General features: G+C 43.4%; 1 protein-coding gene across 2 annotated transcripts in view; it reads right to left on the bottom strand.

Moving 5' to 3' along the window:
• GHITM (growth hormone inducible transmembrane protein) overlaps positions 1–24,204 on the bottom strand; it is a 202,408-nt gene that overhangs the window by 40,638 nt on the left and 137,566 nt on the right. For both annotated transcript variants that reach the window (XM_069240655.1, XM_069240654.1), the window contains exons 6-7: positions 19,404–19,512; positions 13,066–13,254 (exon numbers count right to left, since the gene is read on the bottom strand). In XM_069240655.1, the coding sequence (XP_069096756.1) occupies positions 13,066–13,254; positions 19,404–19,512 (298 nt within the window). The remainder of the gene's footprint in view (positions 1–13,065; positions 13,255–19,403; positions 19,513–24,204) is intronic.

The raw sequence follows: 24,204 nt of genomic DNA, 5'->3' as shown, positions 1-24,204 counted from the left end.
GATGGCATGATTACCACGAAGAAAAGAAGCAGCATAGCAATTGAAGATGGACTTTATTGGACGGTATAGGTTATGATTTGTTACTTTTATGCCCCAAAGCCTTTTGAGAATGTTAGTTTTTTCTGTACAAGCTTCAAAATGGTTGCTGTTCAACCGGTTAATCAGTGAAGTAAAAGATTACAAACATAACCCTTGCCTCTGTGCCCCTAATAGAATTTAAAGTTTCTGTTCTGTTTGCTAGTAAAATTTTCATTCCTTAAAAATTGCCTCCAACAGATTATACTGGCTGTGACATATTTTTTTTTTTCTGTAAAAACATGTGTCTACTGCAACTGACTTAGGAGTACGCAAAAAAGTTTAAGTGAAAGAGTGAGCTAAGACCCTCATATTTTTCCAGAAGAAACATGACTGTTTTGAGTAGAAACAATTAATCTCTCACTCTTAATAAAATGTACCCCTTCAATGAATGTCATGCAGATTACTATAGCTGAGGTGCAATTAGTGTGTCCTTGCAAGGACCATGGTGTGTTTAACCCTAGATTCAGATCCTTAGGTTTTTGTGGTTAGATGGCAGACACTTCAATGGCCAGACAGAAAACGGACGGTGACCTTAAGCATACCACACATGCTCAGTGATGTGGTTGTTTCTTGTTCCTGGTGGCGGGTTCTTGCGTGAACTAGGGAGTCTTATACTGCGTGCCCTCTTGAGAGAGAACAGAGGTTTCACCAATGTCTCTGACCATGTGTTAAGAATGCACCAGTTCTTATTAATGATTTTTCTTATCTGGATAGAAGCTATCTTTGTTATCACACAGATAAGTTGGCACTTTTAGGTCAACCTGTGTATTTCAAACAGTACTTCTCAAATCTGATTCCTAGCTTTTTTATGCAAACTTTATATTAAGTGTTCAGGATAATTATTTTCCTTCCATTTTTCAGCCAGATTAACAGCTTGCGTTTTGAAGTCACTAATCTTGCTACAATTTCTCCTGAGTCTTAAGTAGTGGTCGTAGGGAAGGTTTTCTTGCAAAGGTCTCAGATGGAAGCTGCTAAACTGGAGGAAGACATCTTCCTTCAGACAAGAATTCATCACCAGGGACAAGAAACAACCATGTCACTGAGCATGTGGGACATACCAAAGGTAACTGAACATTTCCAAGTGGCCATTGAAGTGTCCGATATATAACCACACAAACTAAAATGGTGGATCTATGGTTAAATACAACATGGTCCTTGAGAAGACACACTAATTGGAACTCGGCGATGATAATCTACATGATCACATGTCCATGCCATCTTTGATACGTTGGAATAAGTACTCACAAAGTCAGGTCACATCTCTGTGAACGCTGTAGCAACTTGAACAGTAAATGGAGCACAACAAAAGTATCAAATAACTGTATTACACAGGGAAACACCTCATAAGATTTTAGATGGGTGGTGAATCAGAGAATGGACAATGTAACAACACGTCCAGAATGAGCTTTGTTTCAGAGGGAACAACGGTGAATTAACAGAATGGCACTCACAAGGAAGGGCTCCATTATATACTGTGGACTCCCCTATAATGATAAGTCCCTAATTCTATGGACTATGATCTGACATGATGAAATATACAGGATAGTATTTATACCTCTACTTCCACAAACAATGAGATATGCTAGGCTTAGAATCTACAGGTTAAGCCATCGATGAACTGACGCTACACGTTCACATTTGAAATGTGGGTCACCATGTGACCCGGAAGACACTAAAAAAAACAAAAAACAAAAAACAAAACAACAACAACACAGGAATCAGCTCTCCAGAAAGATGAGGATGGAGGTACCAAGTGGGTGACAAAATGGGTGCCAAACCCTGGTGAAGCAAGTGGGTTCGCCGAGAAGGGGAACGTATCAAATGAACTTGTGAATACTGCATTAATGCGGACTTCTACTCCTTCTTTCTTTCCCTTAACTAGGGTTTGACAAAAGCATTCGCCCACCTCATATCCTCTATGGGGTTTTTAAACCACCCTTAAAATAGTTGACTATGTTTTGAACCTTATTGAGTATAGACATGTTTTCATTACGACTAAAACTAAGTTTTCCACAATCACGTGTTGAAGTGAAATACTCAACTGTGTGCCACTTAAAACACGTTGAACAGAATTTCAATGTTTTTTAAATATAACAGTTTTAATGACTGCTTTTCTGTCTCTCTCTCATCTGCAGATATGTCCAGAAAAAGGGAATTTTTCCTTTTGGTTTGGCATGCAAGCTTGAATGAAAGTAAAATTATTTTTCACAAATTAGCACGAAAGAGTGTGGCACCAACTAAAAAGTATTAGTAGAGAGAGCTAGCTGTGTTGTCTTGATGAAAGCCAATAGAACGTTTGGCACGGCTGACTGGAACATGTAGTCCTATAGAAGTCAGAGTAAAATAAAGCACTCCTATGAGTTTGTATTCTTGTCTAAGGGTCCAGGAATAAAAACAGATTTATGTGGATATTTGGAGGCAATTTTAACCTTAGACGACCCCCCCCCCCCCCCCAATACAAAAACGAAAGCGCTCCCTTGACATTCTAGGTAGACCCACCCAGGTTTATTAAGTATCTAGGAGAGAACTTCATGATGAAGTATGCTACTAAAAACCTTACTAGGTGACAGTTCTTTGAATGCAATATAGGTTTTGCACTCCCCCTCAGCACACTTCAGGGTAAGGGAGACAACTAGCTAGTGCATTCTCTCTGATCGTGTCTTACAGGACTCGTGACCACGCCAAGCCCTGCTTGTTGCAGTAACAAATGGTTGTAGTGTTGTCCATGAGAATCTTCACTAGCCAACCTTTCATAGTGGGTAGAAGGCCTTCAACAGCAAGCAAATCACTCACAAATTCAGCAAATTGATGTGGAGGTGAATCTCCGGCAGAGACCAGAGTCCTCTGATCTCCCCCTCTCCCTGATTGTCTTCCCACCTTCCTAACCCAGTAGTGATACTTCCATCACCATCATCTCTATGTCGGGTAGGGAGAGGCACTTGCAGCTGGTCCAATTTTGGTCAAGCAGTCTTCAGCGCAGTTTTTTTGCAGTCGCCTTCAACACCTGGATGGAGTCTGACAGGTTCCCCTGGTAGTGGGACCACTGAGTCTTCACTTCTCACTACAGAGCCTGCATGTGCCATCTGGCATGATAAGAAAGCAGGATGTTGAGGGCACAGGCCAAGTAGCCTCAGAGACATCCTCACTGAGACCCTCAACAGAGGCTGAAACATCGAGATCATAGCCCAAATGCCCTGGACTTGTTGGTCTGGAGGAAAAGTTCACAATACCCAGGATGACTCAGAGGAAAGGAGGCCTCTTCTAAGAAGTCAGATGTGACTTTGGCAGGTTGACTGTGAAGCCCAACAATGTCAAGAGGTTCACCATCGTCTTGAGGTGTTCCACAAATGAATGTGGCAAGCCAGTCTTCAACAGCAAGTCAATAAGTTAGGGGAAGAGTGCCACCCTGACCTCTGAAGATGGACAGTGATCGCCACTATTACCTTTGTGAACATCGGAGGAGCACTTGTAAGCCCTAAAGAGAGGACAGCAAACAATGTGCTTGTGCCCTCCTTGAACTGCAGGTAGCACTAGTTGGCCTGCAGGGCAGGAATATGAAAATAGAGTGCTGCAGGTCAAACAATCATTTAGGGGGTTATTACAACTTTGGAGGAGGTGTTAATCCGTCCCAAAAGTGATGGTAAAGTGACGGATATACCACCAGCCGTATTACGAGTTCCATAGGATATAATGGACTCGTAATACGGCTGGTGGTATATCCGTCACTTTACCGTCACTTTTGGGACGGATTAACACCTCCGCCAAAGTTGTAATAACCCTCTTAGTCTTGAGGATCAAGGGCAGATAGATCCTGGACCTGGGTGTGCATCTTGAATTTGCCCTGGTTCAGGAAGGCATTGAGAGAGCAAAGATCCAAAATAGGATGAAGGCCTCGGCTATTCTTCGGCACGAGAAAGTATTGGGAATAGCATTTAGTTTCCACATCTGAGGCCAGTACCCTTGTGGCTCCTTTGGCCAAAAGAACCTGCATATCCTGGCGTAAAATTAGATATATGACCCTCCGAAAGCAGCCCTAATGTTGCTGGCAGGTGCAGTGGGTCAAGAAGGAATAGCAAGTAGTGACTACGTCCAACAATTTGATGAACCCAAATGTTGAATGTAAATTTCTGCCACCCCTGAAGGAAATGGGTGACCTGTCTCCTATTGGATGGCCACACAGGGTGCACTAAGGAGGTTTTGAAGTTGAGCCCAGAGAGGTGGGGTGGGGATTGTGACAAGTGCTGTTCTTGATGGCCTGTTGATTGTCAATTTGGGCCACAACCACAATGGTGAAAGGTCTGGGAAGACTGCTGTGCGTGCACTGGGGCCGAACACCACGACACGCCAAGCCCCAGGCATATTTCCGAAATTGGTGAAACTGCAGAGGAGATTGCCTGTCTGGTGTCAAAAAACACAAGGAGCATCCTGTGGTTAGGCTAGCTTTAAAGTGCTCCCTAACAGTCTGCCTTGTTGCCAAACAGGGGGGACCCAACAAAAGGCTTTTATATTAGGGATGCCTGAATGTCCCCAGAGAAGCCTGTGGATTTTATCCACGCCCTTCCCCGGGGCAGAATGCTTGTCCTAATAGACCTTTCAAGACAAGCAGTGGTATCCAGGTCTAACCGGACGACCAACTTGGCTGCATTTGAGCCATCAGAATAGTTTTGATCAAGGAAGCCAGCACATCTTCTGGGACTGCTGGTGATATTTCACCAACCCTGTCACAGAGTATGAGGGTGTAATGGCATAGGAGGCAACTGGCATAGACCAATTTCAAGACAAGGCTGACTGACTGAAAGTCCCCCCCCCCCCCAAAAGGTTTCCATGTATTTGGACCCCTTGTCCGAAGGGGTGTAATGCATCCCCTGTATTTGACCACCGACTCCATTTTGACCACTGACTCCATTTTGTGATTGGCTTCAGGCGCCATCACAGCATTGGCGCAGGGTTTTTTCAAATCAAGCTTGATTTTCACACAGAACGTGTTTGTGCTCTTCTCACCAGAACAGGGTTACACCGTGCAGGAATACAACATGGGGGATGTGGAAGGTAGACGTGATAAGAGTCTCTCAGCATGGGAACGTTTTCATCAAGGAAAAGTACAGCTCCTCTGTCTCTGGAATGCACACTGGGGCAGGGCTCGTTCTTTTACGTGTTTTCGACGCAGACAGAGTACAGCCAGTGCTTGAATTTCATAATCGAAGGAAGGGGGCAAGTGCTAACATCTTCCTCTTGAGTTTGTTTAAGGTATATAAGGTGGGGAAATGTGGCACTGAGGCAGATGCAGCTTGCCTGAACGTGGATGCACAGTTCAGAAAAAAAAAAAAAAAAGTTGGGAAGACCTCCTGTCTCAGCCGTCCAGTGATCCGCAGCTTAATGCTGGCAAGGATACAGATTTCAACCCCCATGGTGATGCACTTTAATTCTTAATTATTTCGCTGGACTGCATTCTCTGCATATATTCATTGTTGATGTATTACATATTTTGTGTCTGTCATTATTTAACTGCTGTATCTTGGCATCTACATGTGTTTCACCCCATTCAAGTTAAATGCTTATGTTCATATTTTTGTGTGCTTTTATTTGATATCTGGGAAGCACCTTAATAAATTCATTAAGAAGACTGCTGCATTCTTTGGCATCGTTTCCTCTTAGTTCAAAGTAGAGTAACACAAGGGGTAGATGGAAAGGTGTCAGGCTTAACTGTTGGTGGACGCCTGCACAACCAAACTCTCAGAGGTTGGCTGCTGGGTTAAAAGTCTGGGTCTCCTGATGCTGGCCTATGGCAGTGCACAACCTGGCTATTGACCAAAGGTTCAGTTTAGATAAGTATCCAACAGCTTGTCAGTGAGGGCCTTGTTGATTGCCAGGAGGGAACTTAACCAAAGACTTCAACTGTGAAGATCTGCCCCGTGAACTATTGCAGGAACAGGTCCACACTCTCAACTACGATGGCCTGCATAGAGTCTTACAGTGTTTCACCGCATACATCTTTACTGTGAGTTCTTGGATGGTTTTTGGATTCATCAAGGCACAGTACTTGGAGTCATATTTCAACTAAACACTAGAGGCACACGTCTTGGGGATCTGTCACAAATGATGATTTGTGACAGTCCCTACAGGTGTTAAACTATGTACTTTTTTTGGGGTGGAGGGGTAACGTTACGTTGCACACTGGAAGAATTTAGAGGAGTGGAGCTTCAGATCCGCATCTGAAGGGACAGAAAGAAAGGACCGGATGTCAGCAGGCATGGATGCCTCTTACATGTGGCTCCACTCATCTGTTATGAAGCAGAGTGGAGTCGACGCAGAGTCATACGGTGCCACATACAAGAGCGCAGGCGCATTGCTTTTTGAGTTTGTATCTGGTCTGGCACCTGGAGATATCCACAAGCTGAGGAATCTGGCTAGAAGTATCCATTTGAATAGATGCATTTTCATATTTTACGTCATGTCACTTTATGTGATAGTCGAGGAACCAAACGTGCGCTTAATGTCAGTTCCGCTGCCTCTGGCATTTTGGTTAACTGACATCATAAGTGAAATTGACAAAAGCCAACAGACAAAACATCTAGGTGTAAAAGATAGAATTTCTGTGAAAAAATAAAACAGGTGAGGGGAGAGAACTGTGTTTGGGGATCTTATAAGGTAGATTGGATTGGATGATCAAACGCACTTTACTGCATAAGTAAGCTTGGTGCTCCTGGTTGCCTTAAATGGATATTGCACTTTTTCATCAATGAAAGACTATGCAGAAGAAAAGGCAAGCAAGGATAAAAACAATGGGTCTGGCTTTATACCGATGTATGTAAAAAAAATCACGAATAAGTGCTCAGACTATTTCTGCTTTATATGTGCACACCTGGCCCTTTCTTTGCCTCTAAAGTCTGTTCCCTATTTCTTATTCTCCAAGGTTGCAGTACCATGACCTAACTTAAACGGTAGCACGGCTTATAAGTCTCCAGGCATTTCTGCAGGTCTGTGTTTGCAGGTATTATTAGGGCATTAAAGTCAGATCTTCCTGCCTTGCAAATAGTGGTTTTCACAACAGTGATGAATCATTGTACAACAAATTCTTCTGGATCTTTCGCATTTTCACATTGAAGTGCATTATATTACTATTAACAGGCAATTTAATGGTGTTCATTTCATAGTCTTAGAAAATCACATTTACAAAAGCCCTATCGAGAATTTAAGTTGTGGCCTGCACTAATCCCGCAGTCAAGTCTTCACAACAAGCACTCTGCATTCACATCTATTGTAAAAGGACTCAAATCAACAGCAAGCCCAATCCACACAGAACTATTTAGAAATGGTGAATCCACTGTGCATCCTTACCTGATATTCTACTCACAGACTCAACTCATAGGCTCCTTTAAAAGGCAATGCATGATGTGCATCTAGACAGCCCCAGGGGGTAACAACGCTTTTTAGAATTCCAAGCTACATTGTAAGAAGTCTCACAGCTGAGGAAAATGCTAGTGTATGTGAATCATGTAATGAAACCTCTAGCATAACACCTGCTAAGGTTTCCTCCACTACAAAACGACTTGTTGGCTCTCACAACATGGGTGTTGTAAAGAGTTCTGGGAACCCTGCTGCCAGGTATACGTTGGTATTTATTTCACTGGTGATTTCTGAAGTCTTGTTCACTGCTTCAGAAGCAAAACGAGGAGCTTAAGAATCACACATTTTGTGTGTAACTTAGTGCCTCACAATGACTGCTTCTAAGCGCAGAAGATAACGGGCTCCTACCATCCATTTCAGTGATTCACTATTTGCTAACTAACCACTGATATTCGAGAGGGAGAGTGACCCAAGCTACAGCTCAATGCTGTGGCCATCGATCGTTTTAACTAACACCTCTTTTAGATGGTCGGTGTGTCTGTGTAATCTAGTTCTAAGCATTAGAAGGAGAACAAGCCGATGACTGCGGAGAGAACCTAATACCTGGCAGTATCTGACAACGTAAAGAGCAAGAGTACATAAGGTCAGGTACGAGAGGCCAAATCGTGCAAGTCATCAAATGAACTTCGGGTATTTCAATTTATGGGTGTAAAAGGAAAGGCACAACAGACTGGTTCGCAACTTACCATACAAAGTAGTGCATGCCTAATGAAAACATTTCACATCAACGTCTGTGTATACCGAAAGGCTCATCTAACACATCATTACATTCTTCTCCCGCTATCTAATAAAGGTCACCGCTCAGTCATTTGGTGACTATCGCTGCTTCTGTCAATCTAAGACGCTAAAAAGTTTCTCTATGAGGCAGACTGTCATGCTTGTCTGCAGCTTGCTTGCATAGTTAGATCCCGTTCGAGGGTCTCTGAGAGAAGCAGGAGCTAGTACATCTCAACTATGGGGTTGACGCCGTTTGCCTCTGATGTCCTGGAGACCGTCCCACTATAGTTCTGCAACTGGTACCAAGTACAAAACTTTCCACAGTTGTCTGCCAATAGCAGCGACGGCAAATAGCCACAGGCTTTCCTGGAAGGTCGTGTGGGGGGGTGCACAAGCTCAAAAATCAACAATTTAAGAATAAAATGTCTCGCCGAGTTCTTGTCTATACAAAAAATAAAAGTACTCTAATACACACAAATACAATACTAATACTACACACGACCAGCTACAGAAAAAAATGTATTCCAGTCAGTGCTACACCTCTTACCGCTATAGCCCTAGTGCTCAGGCTCGAATGTATGATGGAACAATGAAAGCTGGAACCACGCATGCCTGAACAACGCGGTCCGAACAATGACTGCGTTGTTACCACGAATGCCTCTATTACGCATGCCTTTACAACGATTTTCATTGTAAAATCATGCCTAGTAAAGGCATGCGTGGGAATGGCATGCGTGGTTCTAGCATGCCACCCCCCACCTGCCCTAAGGCCCATAAGTACCCCACTCCTAATACTAAAACTACCCCGACCCGCTTGCGTTCACAGCGTAATCGTTGTTCCAGAAGTTTCCCCCCAGGCTCTCTTCTGGTGCTGGGTTCCCCTCACCCCCTCCCTTCCCCAGGGAGAATGCAGTAGGAGTGTGATTTTAGCTCAAGTGCAGATTGGACACCACCAAATAAGTGTGCAGTGTAAGTCCAGTGTTTTACTACTCTTAAGTAGAATCACTCAACATAGGTCAGCCTTGCCTGTTTGGCCTTCAAGCGCGCCTGTTTACTCTGTTTGAGGGCTATCCAGTCTCAGGCACCAAGCTGCACATGATGTGCGTCCACTTAAGGTCTTTCGTTGGCAGTCCCAGTTCGATGTGTCCCGAGTAGACTGAAGGTAGGTGTTTCTGGTTATACAGAAACACTGCATATTCAGTTCCACAAACACAGAGGCACTAAGAGGAGTGAGGAGTAGTCTGAGAAAGAAAAGGTAGACCTCATTCAAATATTTCCTCGCCTTGCATATCAGTCTATAGCCCCACCAAATGGTAATGTTCAGGAAGGCTAATGAGCAGCTGTTTGCTAAGAAAAAGACCTAATCACTTCCCTCACTCCAGTATCTTGATCTCATCTGTCTAGATTCAGCAATGTGAGCAATACACTTCCACGGTTTGGAAACAAAATCTTCACCTCCATCTTGTGCAAAACCAGGCCAGAGGAATTCAAAATGGATTTAACAGGCGTCCATTACTTTTGCTCACTCACACACATAGAATGTCCATACACATCGACAGCTTAACTTTAACTCAGGATATTAGCATTAAGAACTGCTTAAATGAAGACAAGAGGAACTTTATACAAGGGTAGGCCTCCATCCTAGTGATTCAGGTTAAAAGGTCTGATCACATTATGGATTCTAAAAATATGGTATGCTGCCACCACTGCTCTAATTGCTAAACCTACAACAGGGACATTAGACCACTGTCAGGAAATGAGGGAATACTTGGTGCATCCTTCAGGTTACAGGTCAAGTTAAGGACCTACTAATTTCAGGGATATGCCCAGGCATACATGGCAAATTAGAATGACAAGAGGGGGTAAAATTAAAAGTCATGATGTCAGGTAAATGCAGTCGGACACTCAGTGAATGGGAACATGCCTGTAGGGGATGGATGGGTGTCAACAGTCGGCCTTAGGGCAGGATTGTGGCAATGTTGTTATCTTTTAATACGGTTAGAAACACGAAAAAGGAATAGGGACTTAGGAAACAAAACAATCTGTCAATTATCACACATTTTGCAAATATTGGAGTTGACGGGCCAGAATTAATCTTTATCTTACTGGCTCCACAACATCTATGGGCTGTATCTACGCAGGAACGTGTTTTCTTATTAGCTGCACCAGCTTCAACCTCATGAAAAGAAAGCACAGAAAAAATGAGTGGCAAGAGGTGAATTGTGGTAAGCGGGTGTATGCACCGTAGTTTTGTTTACAAAATGGCTAGCGCTGCAACATCTTCCTGTAGCATAGCCAGACATCAATTAAGCAAAGGACACAGTAATGGAGAGATTAGGGACATCACTTCTTAGCTTGAACTGGTGTTATAGAGTTCAGTACTGTCAGTTTTTTTTTCCTTTAGGATACTAATTTTTTTGGTCTCGGCCAAACAGTTTTACCTTTACTGTTTCCAATACATATAAGTAGAGTGGGCTTTGTGCAAGTGCGTTGCTCATGACTGGCTGGCTTTGTTGCTCCTCTGTTGTCGGCTCTTGATTCAATGCCTCTTCTCTCCTTTACTGTGCTGGTCTTACCCAAGAGCATTTCGGACTCGCCGAGTTCTAATTAGATGACTTGTATGCACTTTTAAATTTTACATGCAGTACTCTACAGGAGTGCTTGTATTTCGATATTAACTTTCTTGCGGGTTCCTTTGTCTGCGAGACTCTTAACCCCTATCCCATTCTTAAATGTATTTTTTATTCGTTTTCATGACGACTCAGGATCTGCAAAGCGCTTGCGAGCTGCTCACTTTCATTTTTGTGTTTTTAACTTATCATTGTAGTTAGACCAGTAAATTAAAAATGACCGAGTGTGTCACTACACACGTGAAGCAAGCTTGCGAACATGTAACACATGAGCGAGGATGCAGGGATGCTCACGTCAGGACATGCACATAGGCAGCTATCCTGGAAGGAAGTGGGCATTGGCAATATCGCAGAAAAAGGACAATGAAATACATTCTTGGAGCAGAGACCTAGACAGGTATTTCTGAGCCCTTCACGTCTGTTATTCACTTGTTCAGTGCGCATTCTGCTATATGTTTGCTTAGGCAGCGTTAATGAGGCAGGATAAACCCTTGTTACCTCATTACTTTTCTTTGTTGCCAATCACTATAAGGTGAGCATCATCACTCGGCCAGTGGTGTAACGCAAAATGATGGAGGGGGTGTGAAATCCCCATAGCTCTCAAAAATCCAGTCTTCAAACTGAAATACCCGGCAATAGCATACATACTGCTTACAATAAATCTCTTGTTACAGTCAAATACCAATGTTTCGCTCTACAAACCTGGTTGTAAAAAAAAGAAAAAAAAAAAAAAACTGTACTTCTTCAAGGTTTCGCTCCTTTGAATAGTTTGGACTTTTGTGGAATGCGATTTTCAGGCACACAATCGTCGACTCCTAAAACAAATTCAAACTGTCACCTCTGACATTTTGAGAGCACTGCTTGCTGAATATCAATGCTGGCTGACTATCAATGTTATATTCCCTTTTACCCCATCATCCATTTCATATGGGCCCGCAGACTACACCAACCTCACGTAATTCTGTAAATACTGTAATTATGCCACACTCGTACTGTATTGGTGTACTGACTGAGCTATCACGCTAAATCATGTTCCATTGTATTGACTGTTCTCAAACAGTGCTCCGCTAATATGTACATCATATATTGCTGAAGGACCAACTCCAAATAACTAAATGGAAACAAAAATAAATAATCTATGTAGATGCCTTTTGGTGCACTTCCCAGTGCTGTGAAACTGTACTGAACACAAATGGGTGCATTTAGCCAGATTATGGTAAACGTCCTACTCGAGGCTCCGCTGTAAGGCAATTTGGAATGCAAAAAAGCAATTGGGTACAAACATGGTTGTTTGAGCAAACAGTCCAACAAAGCAATTATTCAATATCCTTAAACTAGAAAACTCCATCGTTCTACAAAAAAGGTCTTCACTCTTATGTGCAGACCTGCACCAAAATTCACCAGCACCTTACTAACCACATGCAGAAACAATAAGAATTATAAACCGCAGCACAATAACACAAATCCAAGAAATTTAGAAATCCATAACAATGTTTGATCAATACCATAAGGCATTTCCAAAATCCAGTTCTACGTCACCCTCTAGAACATGGGGTAACAAAAATCCACTTCCCAGCTTTGTAAAACCCAAGCACTGACCATCATCACAGTGGTTTTGCGCGCTGTTTAATTTACCTCCACAATTAGAACTATGGAAGGAGAAACATCTAAACTGCATTCACAACTGCCCGGTGACCAAATACAAAAATAGGTCAACAGCCATCGCACAACAGATCAGATTTTAAGCTCCTTTAACCAGCTGCGTTTCACATCTTTCTGCACACTAAATTCACATGTGGCCTCTTAAAACCTTAATAAATACCTTGCACTATATTTGTAGTGATATCAGCAATTACATAACATGTAATTCTGTGGTCAGGAATGAAGCCGATTTAAAGCAAAAACGTAAGTGGTTCTAGACACTGTTTGGTATATTTGCTCATTTTTTACGCATCAATCTAATCCATGTCAGTCATGCACTAACCATACTTCTGAAACACACTGAAACATAATTAGACATTACTGCTTTCGAATTTTGCAGCTGGCTTTAACACACCAAAACAGCAAAAGCCGACTGGGCGCTAAAGTTATTATTAGATTAGATAATTGTATTTTCAGTGATGCATGTTGCTTTATTGTGCACATGTGCTAATGAATTGAAGGCACTGTCTGCAACGCCTTAAATTGCATTGACTGGATTCTTGATTTTAGCTTTTGTACAACTTGAACTTACCGATGGAAGAGACCACGACAAGACCGAGTCCTACTCCCAGAGGTCCTCCCATATTCAGAAACTTCTCACTCGGTGCACATACAGCCACAGTCGAGAGACCACCTACTATTCCAGCAGTGTACCAGGCAGCCCGGATAAGCAGAGGGCCACCCAACAAGGTTAAAGGAGCTACCACTGCACCCATGACACCTATAATGAAGACAGAATAATAGTTTAGCACATAATTTTAAATCTGTATAAAACCACAAAAAATGTAGGCTAAATTGTTTACAACATCATCAGTAATGTGAAAGCATATTTCTTTCAATTATGTGAAAAGCAAAGCAGTTCAGCTGAACAGAAAATCTGTTACTCTTGTGTGGGGCACACATATAACATCCGCTTTCTGGGCTTCGCACCAGGAGGAGATACTCTATTTGCATTTGCAAAAAGCATCTCTCGCCTCTTGGCTTTCCCAATGTGTTTTAACCGTGTCGTATACCAGCGTGGCTGCTGTTCAACATGGCCAAAGTTAGTGGCATAGGGTGGGGGAGAGAACTGGATAGTGGTGTAGGGTGGAGTGGTGTAGGGTCGCAGGGCCTAGAGTCGGGGGGGTGATGGGGGAGGAGAACAGCAGGTGGCTTAGTAGAGTGGGGGAAGGGGGTATACAGTGGAGTAGAGTGGAGGAACGTGTCAGAGTGGTGGAAAGTGTCCCAAAGCTTTGCAGAGTGGAGGAAAGTGCCGCAGAGTGGAGGAAAGTGCCGCAGAGTGGAGGAAAGTGCCGCAGAGTGGAGGAAAGTGCCGCAGAGTGGAGGAAAGTGTAGTTGCTTAGATTACAGTGGAGTGCCGTGGAGTACAGTAGTGTGGCGTAAAGTGTAAAAGTGGAGTTGTGTAGAGTGACCCAGAGTTGCGCAGAGTGGAGGAAAGTAAAGGGTTGCAGGGAGGAGGACAAAAGGGTTGCAGGGAGGAGGACAAAAGGGTCGCAGGGAGGAGGACAAAAGGGTCGCAGGGAGGAGGACAAAAGGGTCGCAGGGAGGAGGACAAAAGGGTCGCAGGGAGGAGGACAAAAGGGTCGCAGGGAGGAGGACAAAAGGGTCGTACAGTGCCAGTAAAGCAGCATAGAGAGTCAGAGTGGACTGGCATAGCGTGGAGTGGCGTAGTGTCTTGGAGAATGTAGAGTGCAACATCGTAGGACGGAAAAGCACACACTGAAGTACTGTGTCCTAGAGTGAAGTGGTATAGTGTGTCAGACTGGGGTAGATTCGTAGAGTGGAGTGGCACAGAGTAAAGTAGAGTGTTGTAGAGTGGAATGCAGAAGACTGTCAGAGTGGAGTGAAGTTGAGTGGAATGGAGTACAGTGTCAGACTGGAGTATAGTGGTGTAGAGTAGCGCAGAGTGGACTAGAGGGGCCAAGAGTGAAGTGGCAGAGTGGCCTAGAGGGAAGTGGCACAGAGTAGCCTGGATGGAAGTGGCACAGAGTGGCAGTGGAAAGGCATAGTGGCCTACAGTGAACTGGCATACAGTGGCGTAGAAGATAGTGGCATAGAGTGGAGTAGTGTTGTAGCTGAGTGTTAAGTAGTGTTGTGGAGTAGAGGGTGTGGTTGCGCACTGCCACTACAGGCAACACATTTTCAACTGAAATGACCATTACATTTGCACAGACATACAGTTTTACTGCTAAAACTAAACAGCACGCAAACGATAACGTGTTGAAATAATATCACCTAGTGTAGTGAGTTGTTTTAAATGGTATTAGAATATTGTTTCCACCACACTTCGAATTACAAAAAATTTGCTAAATTAGTGCCTTCCTATTTCGGATATATTGTGGTTTATTTACACAGTCATTTACAGACATTTAAGTTTTGTTGTGTGCTAGAAAAAAATAACACTGTACATCCTTTTTTCAGTACACCAGCCGTACCCAGCACGACTGTCACGTAAATACTCTACTTTTCTTTCTCTGTCTCCAAAGTGAAACAGCAAGCTCCCTAGGAAGACAGAAACTGACATTTGGCCTTTGTCTTTGAATGTACAGCAAATGTGACAAGATAAGAACAAAATTTAAAGGCCTGTTTACAGAAAGTGAGCACTCACGCAAGAATACAGTAAACAGGCTATGTGCCACGGGAGGGACAATTACATGATGGACAGCCTAAAATAAAGACAGCAAATAGAAGGCAAGCAACGTGACTTACAAAACCAATGGTAAGCAATAGGAGGAATCCCAGGGAAGCTTTCCAAATGTCCCCAATAAGCCTTTGCGTACCACACAGCTGTGCTGAGTGGAAGGTTTTGACCTAAAAAGGAGTTTTGGGCTGAGCACCTCACATTTGTGTACTTGCAGTGACAACACATGTTGTGGTGCATTTCGGTGTTCAAGATGTGTCTGGGTAGTTGATGCCAGGGTTATCATCATCTTTCTAGAACACTGTTGTGCTTTGCTGGGTACAAAGTGTGGGTCCGTCTGGACGTTTTCATTATTTCATGCTTTGACTCAGGATCGGTTCCTAAGCACCTCAGCATCCTGTTATCACCTGCACCCCCAAGACTAACTAAGACAGTACCACAGAATAAGAGAGTTGTCTGTCAATACAGCAAGACTAGAGGGGCATTTGTATAATGGCAAAGGAACACAAGAGGTTGAGATTGTGAGCAAGGATCACAGCAAATATGAGGAATGCAGGAGAAGTTGAAAATGTTGATCGAAGGCTCCAACAGGTCGACAGGCAGAACCCATAATAAATGCCTTTTCTTGGCTTTCTAATGGGTGACCACAGACGTAAGCAGCTATTTGTGAGAAGAAAAGTCAGGAACACTGCTATAGTGCATGCAGGACCCCATTGTCCAACAACAGATGGCAATGTGCGACCAGTTTGGACTTTATGAAATGTATCGAGGGCAAAGGCCTTTTTAGTGGTGATTGTAAAAAGATTGATTTCTTCCTATAAACTATCAGTTTTGGGCAAACACAGTACAGGTACCAAAGAGCTGTGATGAGAAAGGAAAACAGCAAGGAATGCATGCTTTCATGATGATGCAGCATTCAAAGCAGCAGGAGGGTCAGATGGAGGTGGGGCAAAAGTGCTCTAATTGTTACTAGTGCTAAACATACCCATAAACAAAATGTACAGCAAGGATTCATTATGTCAAATGTTAGCAATGTTCAAAGAACAGCCTTTGGTGCTAAAAAGTGAACACAATTATATTTCCTGTTCTTCTTCAATGGGGTTACTTATCAAGGGGATGTTCATGTCTGGCAGGTTCAACTATAATGTGTTATGCTGTGAAATATGCAGTGGTTGGGGGATCAGCACAGGATAACACAATTAAAAAAAATATATATATCAAATTGATTCCACTTTCCCTATCCCAATGTGCTAGGTTTTGAGTAGTCAATAAAAATGCAATATTCGGTCACAAGCATTGACCTAGGAATTATCTCTGTGTGCACTATGTTTTAAATAAGTGAACAAAGGTGTTCATAATAAGTAGCCTTTGGGGGTTTTGAGGCAGTAGGTTTAGAAGTGAGGGCATGTCGGGTGTATTGGGGATATGTGTCCAGTCATCGGGTGGGCTGTCCTTTTAAGGAAATACCAAGAGTTGCATAGATTGGTACAACAAACCCAGAAGCAGGAGCAACACAGGAAAGTCAATGTCATAGGTCGAGATTTATCGTTCACACCCAAAATTCTCAGCACTGGTGAGGTATGAAGCTAGCAGAGACCAGGAGAGTGGGACTTTGTGGATGCAGGTCCATCACAAACCAAAGAGAAAATCGGTGTAACCAAAAATTCAGAGAACAAGCCCAATTTGCCACTGGTCATGGACCTAGGTGATCAGATGTATTCAATTAGTTTTAAATGACAGGGAAATGCCTCATACACTCCCAATTTATGTTCCTTTCACCTACTTTCAAATTGTAACGTGAAATTCACGAAAGATCTGAAAAATTATAGTTCACTAAAAAGAAAACAAAATTCTAGTATGCTCAAGGGTTTTACAAAGAAATCCACTGCTAAAGTTAAAAAGATAGGGTATACAAGTGGGGAGGAAAGGAGAAATGGGTAGCACTGTTTCAGTAGTAACTTTTTGCAGAGATGGAGATCCACAAAAACGATAACCAAGTATGTTGTTCATACTCTTTCTGCTGCAAAAATGCGTAGTGTCTGTAGTTTGTTTAAATGCCTAAAATACAGAAAGCCATAAATTGAGGCATGGTATGCAATGTTTTTCCACTATGGGCCAACCAGGCATCGCGTAATAATAAAATATCTAACTCAAGTAAACTAGGGGTTAATTAAGGCTATGTACGTTTCAAATGTATCCAATAATTTGGATTCAGGGATAAAATTAATTTGTGCCTCTTCAAGTTCTGATGATTACCCAAAAATGGCAGGTGATTCCGAGAAAGAAAAGGCATTTTTGTGGACATCCACTTACAAGACGAAAACAAACATATAGAAATTCAATAGAAAACAGCAATTGTCTTAATATTCTATTTCTCACATTTCACCTGGTTTAAACAGTGCCATGGGTCGGCCTATATACCTCAAAAGGAAACACCCAAAAAAGTGACTGTGGAAAGGGCAAGAGAGGTGGATTTATTTGGTGTTTTGACTGTAGCATTTGAGCCCTGAGTTACCAGCACTTAGGGAGACCCACAACCAAAATATTTCCGAAAACTAGATACTTTGGTGAGCTCAGAATGGTGTGGCTTATGCCTGCAAATGTCAAACTTCAGTCAATAAACACAATCTCCCCGCATTTCTGTGATGGTAAGTTTCTGAATTTGTGGGGAAAATAAACAGTTGCACACACAATGTTCCCATGTTGCTTCCCAAAAAAATCAGCACCTCGCATATGTGGGTTGGCCTTTTGTAATGGACATGAACAGGCAAAAACTGTGACTTTGTGAAGTCAATGTGATCTTGACATGATCAAAGTTTTGGCATGTTCCTCTACCAGGCCCTCCTACAATACGGGGTTCTGTATTCATTGGGAGAAGTGTGGGAACATGGGGCACTGGGAATTCTGTTCTTTCTTGGACATTCAGGAGCTTTTGGTCACAGAAAAGGAAAATATTGTTATTTTCCTGCAAGTTTACATTTGGAGGGCATTCTGGGTAACACATTCTGAGATTCATACAAGTCACATCACCCTGGAATTACCATGGGTCTCTAGTATTAAGAAATGTCTGGGGTTGGTCGATTTTCCTACATTCTGGCATAACCCAGGCCTACATACTGCAGTCATTCCCAAGGAAGTTTCTCCCCCATTAAAATAAGTCTGTGCTGACTAGCTTGCGGATTGCTGTTCAACCCAATGAAATTCCACATGCTTGATAACTCAGGAGAACAAGGAAAAACAGATGTGGGCCAGATTTTGGCACAACAATGTTTATGTGTGAGGGAGACCGAAAATGACTACTGTTTTGAGTAAACATAGCTATACATCTGTCAAACATGTTCAACATATTGTCCTAGTCAGCCAATGAGGGTGATTAGGCACCCAGCAATAGAAACCTTAAGATGTGAAGATGTAGAAAATGTGTGGTTGTGGTAGTTTTCCAAAAAGCACAGGTTCAATAACTGACTGAAAGACAAGCTCTAAACTGGCATTTTGTTTTCAATTGCTTTAGAAATTCCCCGAATGCACTGCATCTTGCTTATCGCCTGTGATCACCCCAAAACACATAAAACCAACAGATATCTGATATATCCAAGCGTAGGAGACCAAGGAAAACAGAAATGTATGTGAAGACATAGCAGTGATATGTACCTGTGCAAGGGAGACGAAATGAAATTACCATGTTTTTGAAACAAATTGCAGTAAATCAGAAAATTTTCATTTTCAATGCATGCCCCCAACTAGTCAGTCAGGAGAAAAGAGGTCTGGCCTTCAACACTAGATTCGTGGTTGCACGGAGTGCGAAAATATATGGTTTTGATACTTTCAAGACTGTTCTGTGCTCTTGCTATTGGTCAGCAAATAAACAGTGCACGAAACAGTTATTCTGCCACAAATTAATGACCTGTACTAACAGTACATACTTTATTACCCAAACCACATTCACTAGGAGGCCCCGCATATATTTCTCAGTCTCTAGACATTCATGGCACCATTTTGTTAGTTTTTTTTCTGGGATTTTGAACCAACATGTTAAATAAACGTAAATATCTCCACATTTTCAATATATCTTTTGACTGTAATGAGATGGTCCAAGGTTTGCATAAATACGAAAGCGCTGGTCCAACAGTAGATTATTAAACCAGCAACAAAAAAACATTGATTCAATAAGGAAATTAGTGGGTAAAATACCAGGATGTTGAGTCTCATTTAATGAAACAAATAAATACCTGCATGCAACATCCAGGCAAGATGTTTAGCACCAGGACTTTGTTCATAGGATATAGATCTAACTAACATTCCAGCTCCAATCATTGCTGCAAATGTTGCGCCAATCGCCTGCAAAAGACAGATTACTGTTAGTGCCCAAAACTCAGCCTGCTAACTTCTATTACAATACTTTCTATGTAGTCAATGAACAGGCATTAACCATACAATGTACAAACATGAATTCGTGAGTGGAAAAACTATAAGTGGTTAAAAAAAAAAAAAAAAAAAGGCAATAGGGTTAAGAACAAAGAAATAGGTGAATACACTCTAGAGAGCAACAATAAGACAAATTAAGAATATTTGTGACAGAATGCATTGGTTCCAAATTACACCAATATTAAGTTACGCTTGGGTTGTTTGCCAAGTTCACTGGAAGCCAAAACTCAACCCAATGTGCTTAACATAAAAACTTGCATTTGTTTGGTTAATTTGAAGATTGATTTTTTTTCATGCTGTGGTTCTGGCAGTCGAGGATTCAAAAATATCTGGCTTGCAACGAACTTTATGAAAATGAGAGCATTTGTTTCACGTTCTGTAAAAATGAACCGAAATTAAATAGGCAAAAATAGGGATATATTTTCCACTATCAGTGAATAAGCACGTTTTTTTAAACACACATTTTTAGTGTTTTTAGACAAGTCACATTTTGATTTAACATCGACTCAGTGCACATAAATAGGTGATACATTCAAACTGTAGTTCTGAACAGTCAAGCTATTTGCATGTCAACGACCATGAATAACTAATATTTTTACTTCGCAAATAGGTATTGAACTCCGCAGGGATCCATTTCTCCTTGTTCAGTTCCAATCAGGATGACTCTTCTGATAAATGGTCATTACACCCTCATCTAGATTTTCACTATTCTCTCACCCACGGTCCCCAGTTCTTTTCCCACCTTTTAGGTCACCAACAGCCTTCATTCAATCTTTTCTGAACCTGCACCACTCCATATTAAAGAGACATTTGTCAGGGTTGGGCCCGGAGGCATGATCCCAAATTTCCAAACAAACAGCATGAGCTAAATTCAGAGTACATTCTATCCATTATTGATCATAGACACTCATTCACACAGTCACAGAATCTCCTTAATCTAGGATAAAGCCATATAATTTGAGAGAAGGCACCCGCCAGTCCACACCCTTTAAGGCAGGTGTCTGTGTAGAATTTCCTCATTAGCACCGGTCTTGTACGAGTGTAGTTTACCCTATGCTGGATTTTGATTTGTACTTGACTCGGAGGAAGGAGAATCTGATTCACGGTGGCCTACAGGTGTGAGTTCTTCCACACCATAATAGAAAGGGACAAATGTGCTGTCCTGAAGACACACCTCAGTAACAATGATGATGCCAGAGGCCTGACAAGGAGAGTGTTCCCTAGGCGATGAAACATCAGAATCTACCACTCAAACAGTATATGCGGGACGCGCTAACCAGGACCAGAGGGACTCCATATCCCAGACTGCTTTGCGGCCCCAGGAGGTGGCCATCTTGTGCATCACCTGTTCCCACTTTCCAGATCCAAAGAGCACTATAAAGGGTGGGCCCGTCTGCATCCAACTGAGGCCGTGCAGGGCCATGCCCCTGAGTCTGGCCCCTTGTCGCCTCCCAATACATTGCCATCGATATGCGCAAAAGAAAAGCATCCGAGGGCAAGGCTGAGGTTTGGGGGGGGGGGGAGCATATGAAAAATTCCCAAAAGTTGTGCTGCAACGAAGTACTTGACTGCATTGATGACCGCCTAGTTGATCGTGGGGAAAAAATAGTTCTTCCGGTGCAGACCAACCATTGAGTTCCAGACCGTGCCCCACAACCCAACCATCGACCAGCAAGCAGGAAAGCATATCTAATATGTTTAACAAAGCCAGGGTAAGGATGAGGACAAAGATCAGCACAGCGCACCATAACCCCGCAGACCCAGTTCCTAGCACTGGGTCCCCTCATGATTCAGCAGTGGTGCCTCCTCCCTCACACATCCCCTGTGCCAATCGCTTTCTACAGTTATAACGTCCCTCGGACCCACCTACAACTCAGGATCTTGCAGCTCCACCTGCCCAGGCTAGGGTAGGTGGTTTCCCTAATAACTATCCATCCCCTCCACCTCAGCCCCCCAACTGACGTCTTTGTAGGTTACATACAAACACTCGGGGAAGAAATAGCAGCCCTTAAGTGTATGATAGGCAACCTTGCGGTTTCATTGGGGCATCTTATGGAAGAGAGGGAGAATAGCTAGGGAAAGTGCAGCCACCCCAGTTCCAACCAACATCGCCGCTCTGGCACCATCTGTTTCCACCATGCTACATCATACAAAACACCATGGAGGCCACCCAGGTCTACCATGTGAGGACTCCTTTTCTGGGACCTCGGTCGGAGACCGTACATCAGGTCCCCGTACACCAGTAGGTGTGCACATTGAATCTCTCTTCATCAACTCCCAGAACAAAAATGTCAATTTCAAACCTCTCACACTAGGGGTGGGTTGTCAACTTGGCATTACACATGTTCCCAAAACCACCACTCTTCCTCCTTGGAAAATGTGTATGACCAACATGCCCAGATCTAACTCTCGGGGGGGAGGGAAGGGGAAGACTCCTTGATTAACAAAGTCACCCACTGGATTCGACACAGTAGAGGATGTCTCTCAGTAATTAGGAAAGATATCCTTAGGGACAGACGGCACAGGTCTCTGAGCACTCTGTTTGACTACATCGAGCTTCTCCTACACAACGGGCACCTAGCCTATAACTTAGTAGCCCTAGACCAAAGAACTAACCCCCCGGACAGGTCCACTATACAGTTCAAACTCGGGTCACCCACCCCATTTTGTGTGCCCCCCTCCCAAGTGGCTTTAGACGATGCCACAGTCTGTTCCAAGATAGACTGACCAACAAAGCTTGAGGCGCAGGCTTCCTACAGTAGACCAGATAGCAGCACAAGCTCTGACAATTGCCTCCGCACCATCAGCCACCCAGCGGACATCTCTGATCAGATAATTAGGAAGGCCCCCACTGCTTCTCTCAATATCGTTGCACCAGCCACCCCAGATCTCCAGGAGAACCCGCTCCCATCACCCAACGCCTGACCACCGGTTGGAAAGTAAAGATTGCCTCCTGGAATGTGGCAGGTATCAAATCCAAACTCCCTTTGCCTCTTTGGAACACCTTTATCAACAACCACAACAGAATTATCTTTCAGGAAACCTGGCTAATCGAACCTGCCCACAAACCTGGCTATGAACCCTACCACATACCTACTGTTCCCAGCAAGGCGGGCCAGGCAGTCAATCGGGGGGGCCTCCTAATATGGGTGAAAATCGCACTACAGTGCATAGTGAAACTGACACCTACTGATAGCCCTGATATTCTTGGTATCAGTCTCAAGGGAACAGGATCCACTGTCACCAACATTTTCAACACCTATGCCAGGGGGACAAGAGAGCCCAATCACTCTGTCACCTTGCAGTCTCTAGAGACCCGATTGGGTGAAAGACCCTCCAAACATGCCCACATTGTAGCGGGGGACTCAATACCACCTTCGAACCCCTTGGTCTGGACCACATGGGCGATTTTAGGTGAAGAAGATAATATATGGCACATACCTAGGCTGGAGCTTCCCCCCCCCCAATCAAGAAGTGGCACTGGCTGCCCTGCAACTAAATGAGGGCTGGAAATGGAAGAACCAAATCTGATAAGCATGCCGCCCACACGTTCACTGGCACACAGGGGAAGAACCACATCGATTTTATACTGATAGACCTTAGATACTGGCACTTGGTAGATGACATAATAGTCTGGACCCAATTGGACAGTGACCACAATCCACTCTGTCTTACTTTAGAGCCACCGTGTGGTAGGGCGCCCACTGCAACAAGCACTGCCAAAGTAGCCAAGGTGGTCCAGGCTGAGAACAGCAGACGGCGACTTAGATGGAGCAAGGTGACCCTGAGAGACGACATTCTCTCTTCCATAGATTTAGACATGACACATGGCGTAGCATTGATGTCAACGATGGGAGAAGAGGTGGGAAACAGTTCCTCTCTAATCAAAGTACACACCGAGTTTTTCAAAAGACTGGAACAGCTACTATCTTTACCAGTTGCCCACAACACTGGCAGTGCTTCTCACCGTGAGGGTGATAACTGGTACAATCGAGACTGCTGGATGGTACGAATAAATTTAATCAGTGCAATCAAACAAAAGGATGTCGCCAGAGTAAGGACTCTGCGGAATCTGTACAAGCAGACGCAGAACAAGGCCAGGACTGACTGGGATAAGGAAAGATGGAGACTCTTGAAGGTTGCATGTGAATGCAGAGATTCCATATCCTTTTGGCTTACAGTAAGCAAAAGAAACCAAAAGGGAGCCCCTGCAATTGGCAACAATATCCTGCCCTCAGACTGGTTCCAACACTTCAACACTCTCTATAATGTCAAAAGCCAGGTCGCAACCATCTCTGTCCTTCCACTTCCCCCACAGCCGAATACCACCCACGGGGATGGTTAGTTCAACTTGGGAGTTATCCGAGATACAATTAACAATATAGTTCGACTGAAAGCCGATGGCCCCGGTGGCATTCCTGGTCACCTTTTTCTTCACAACACCGATAAATGGGCTGAGTACTTCCTTCTCTTATCAAACACAATTGTTCGGGGAGCCCCCATTCCTGAGTCCTGGAGGGGTGCTGAGGTAATACCCATTTACAAGAAAAGCGATAGGTCCCTACCTGCCAACTGTAGGCCCATAAGACTCATCGATACAGCACA

The sequence above is a fragment of the Pleurodeles waltl genome, chromosome 6 (assembly GCF_031143425.1).
Source record: "Pleurodeles waltl isolate 20211129_DDA chromosome 6, aPleWal1.hap1.20221129, whole genome shotgun sequence".
Lineage (NCBI taxonomy): Eukaryota > Metazoa > Chordata > Amphibia > Caudata > Salamandridae > Pleurodeles > Pleurodeles waltl.
The sequence above is the reverse complement of the archived record's forward strand: the minus strand, read 5'-3'. Positions and strand labels throughout refer to the sequence as shown.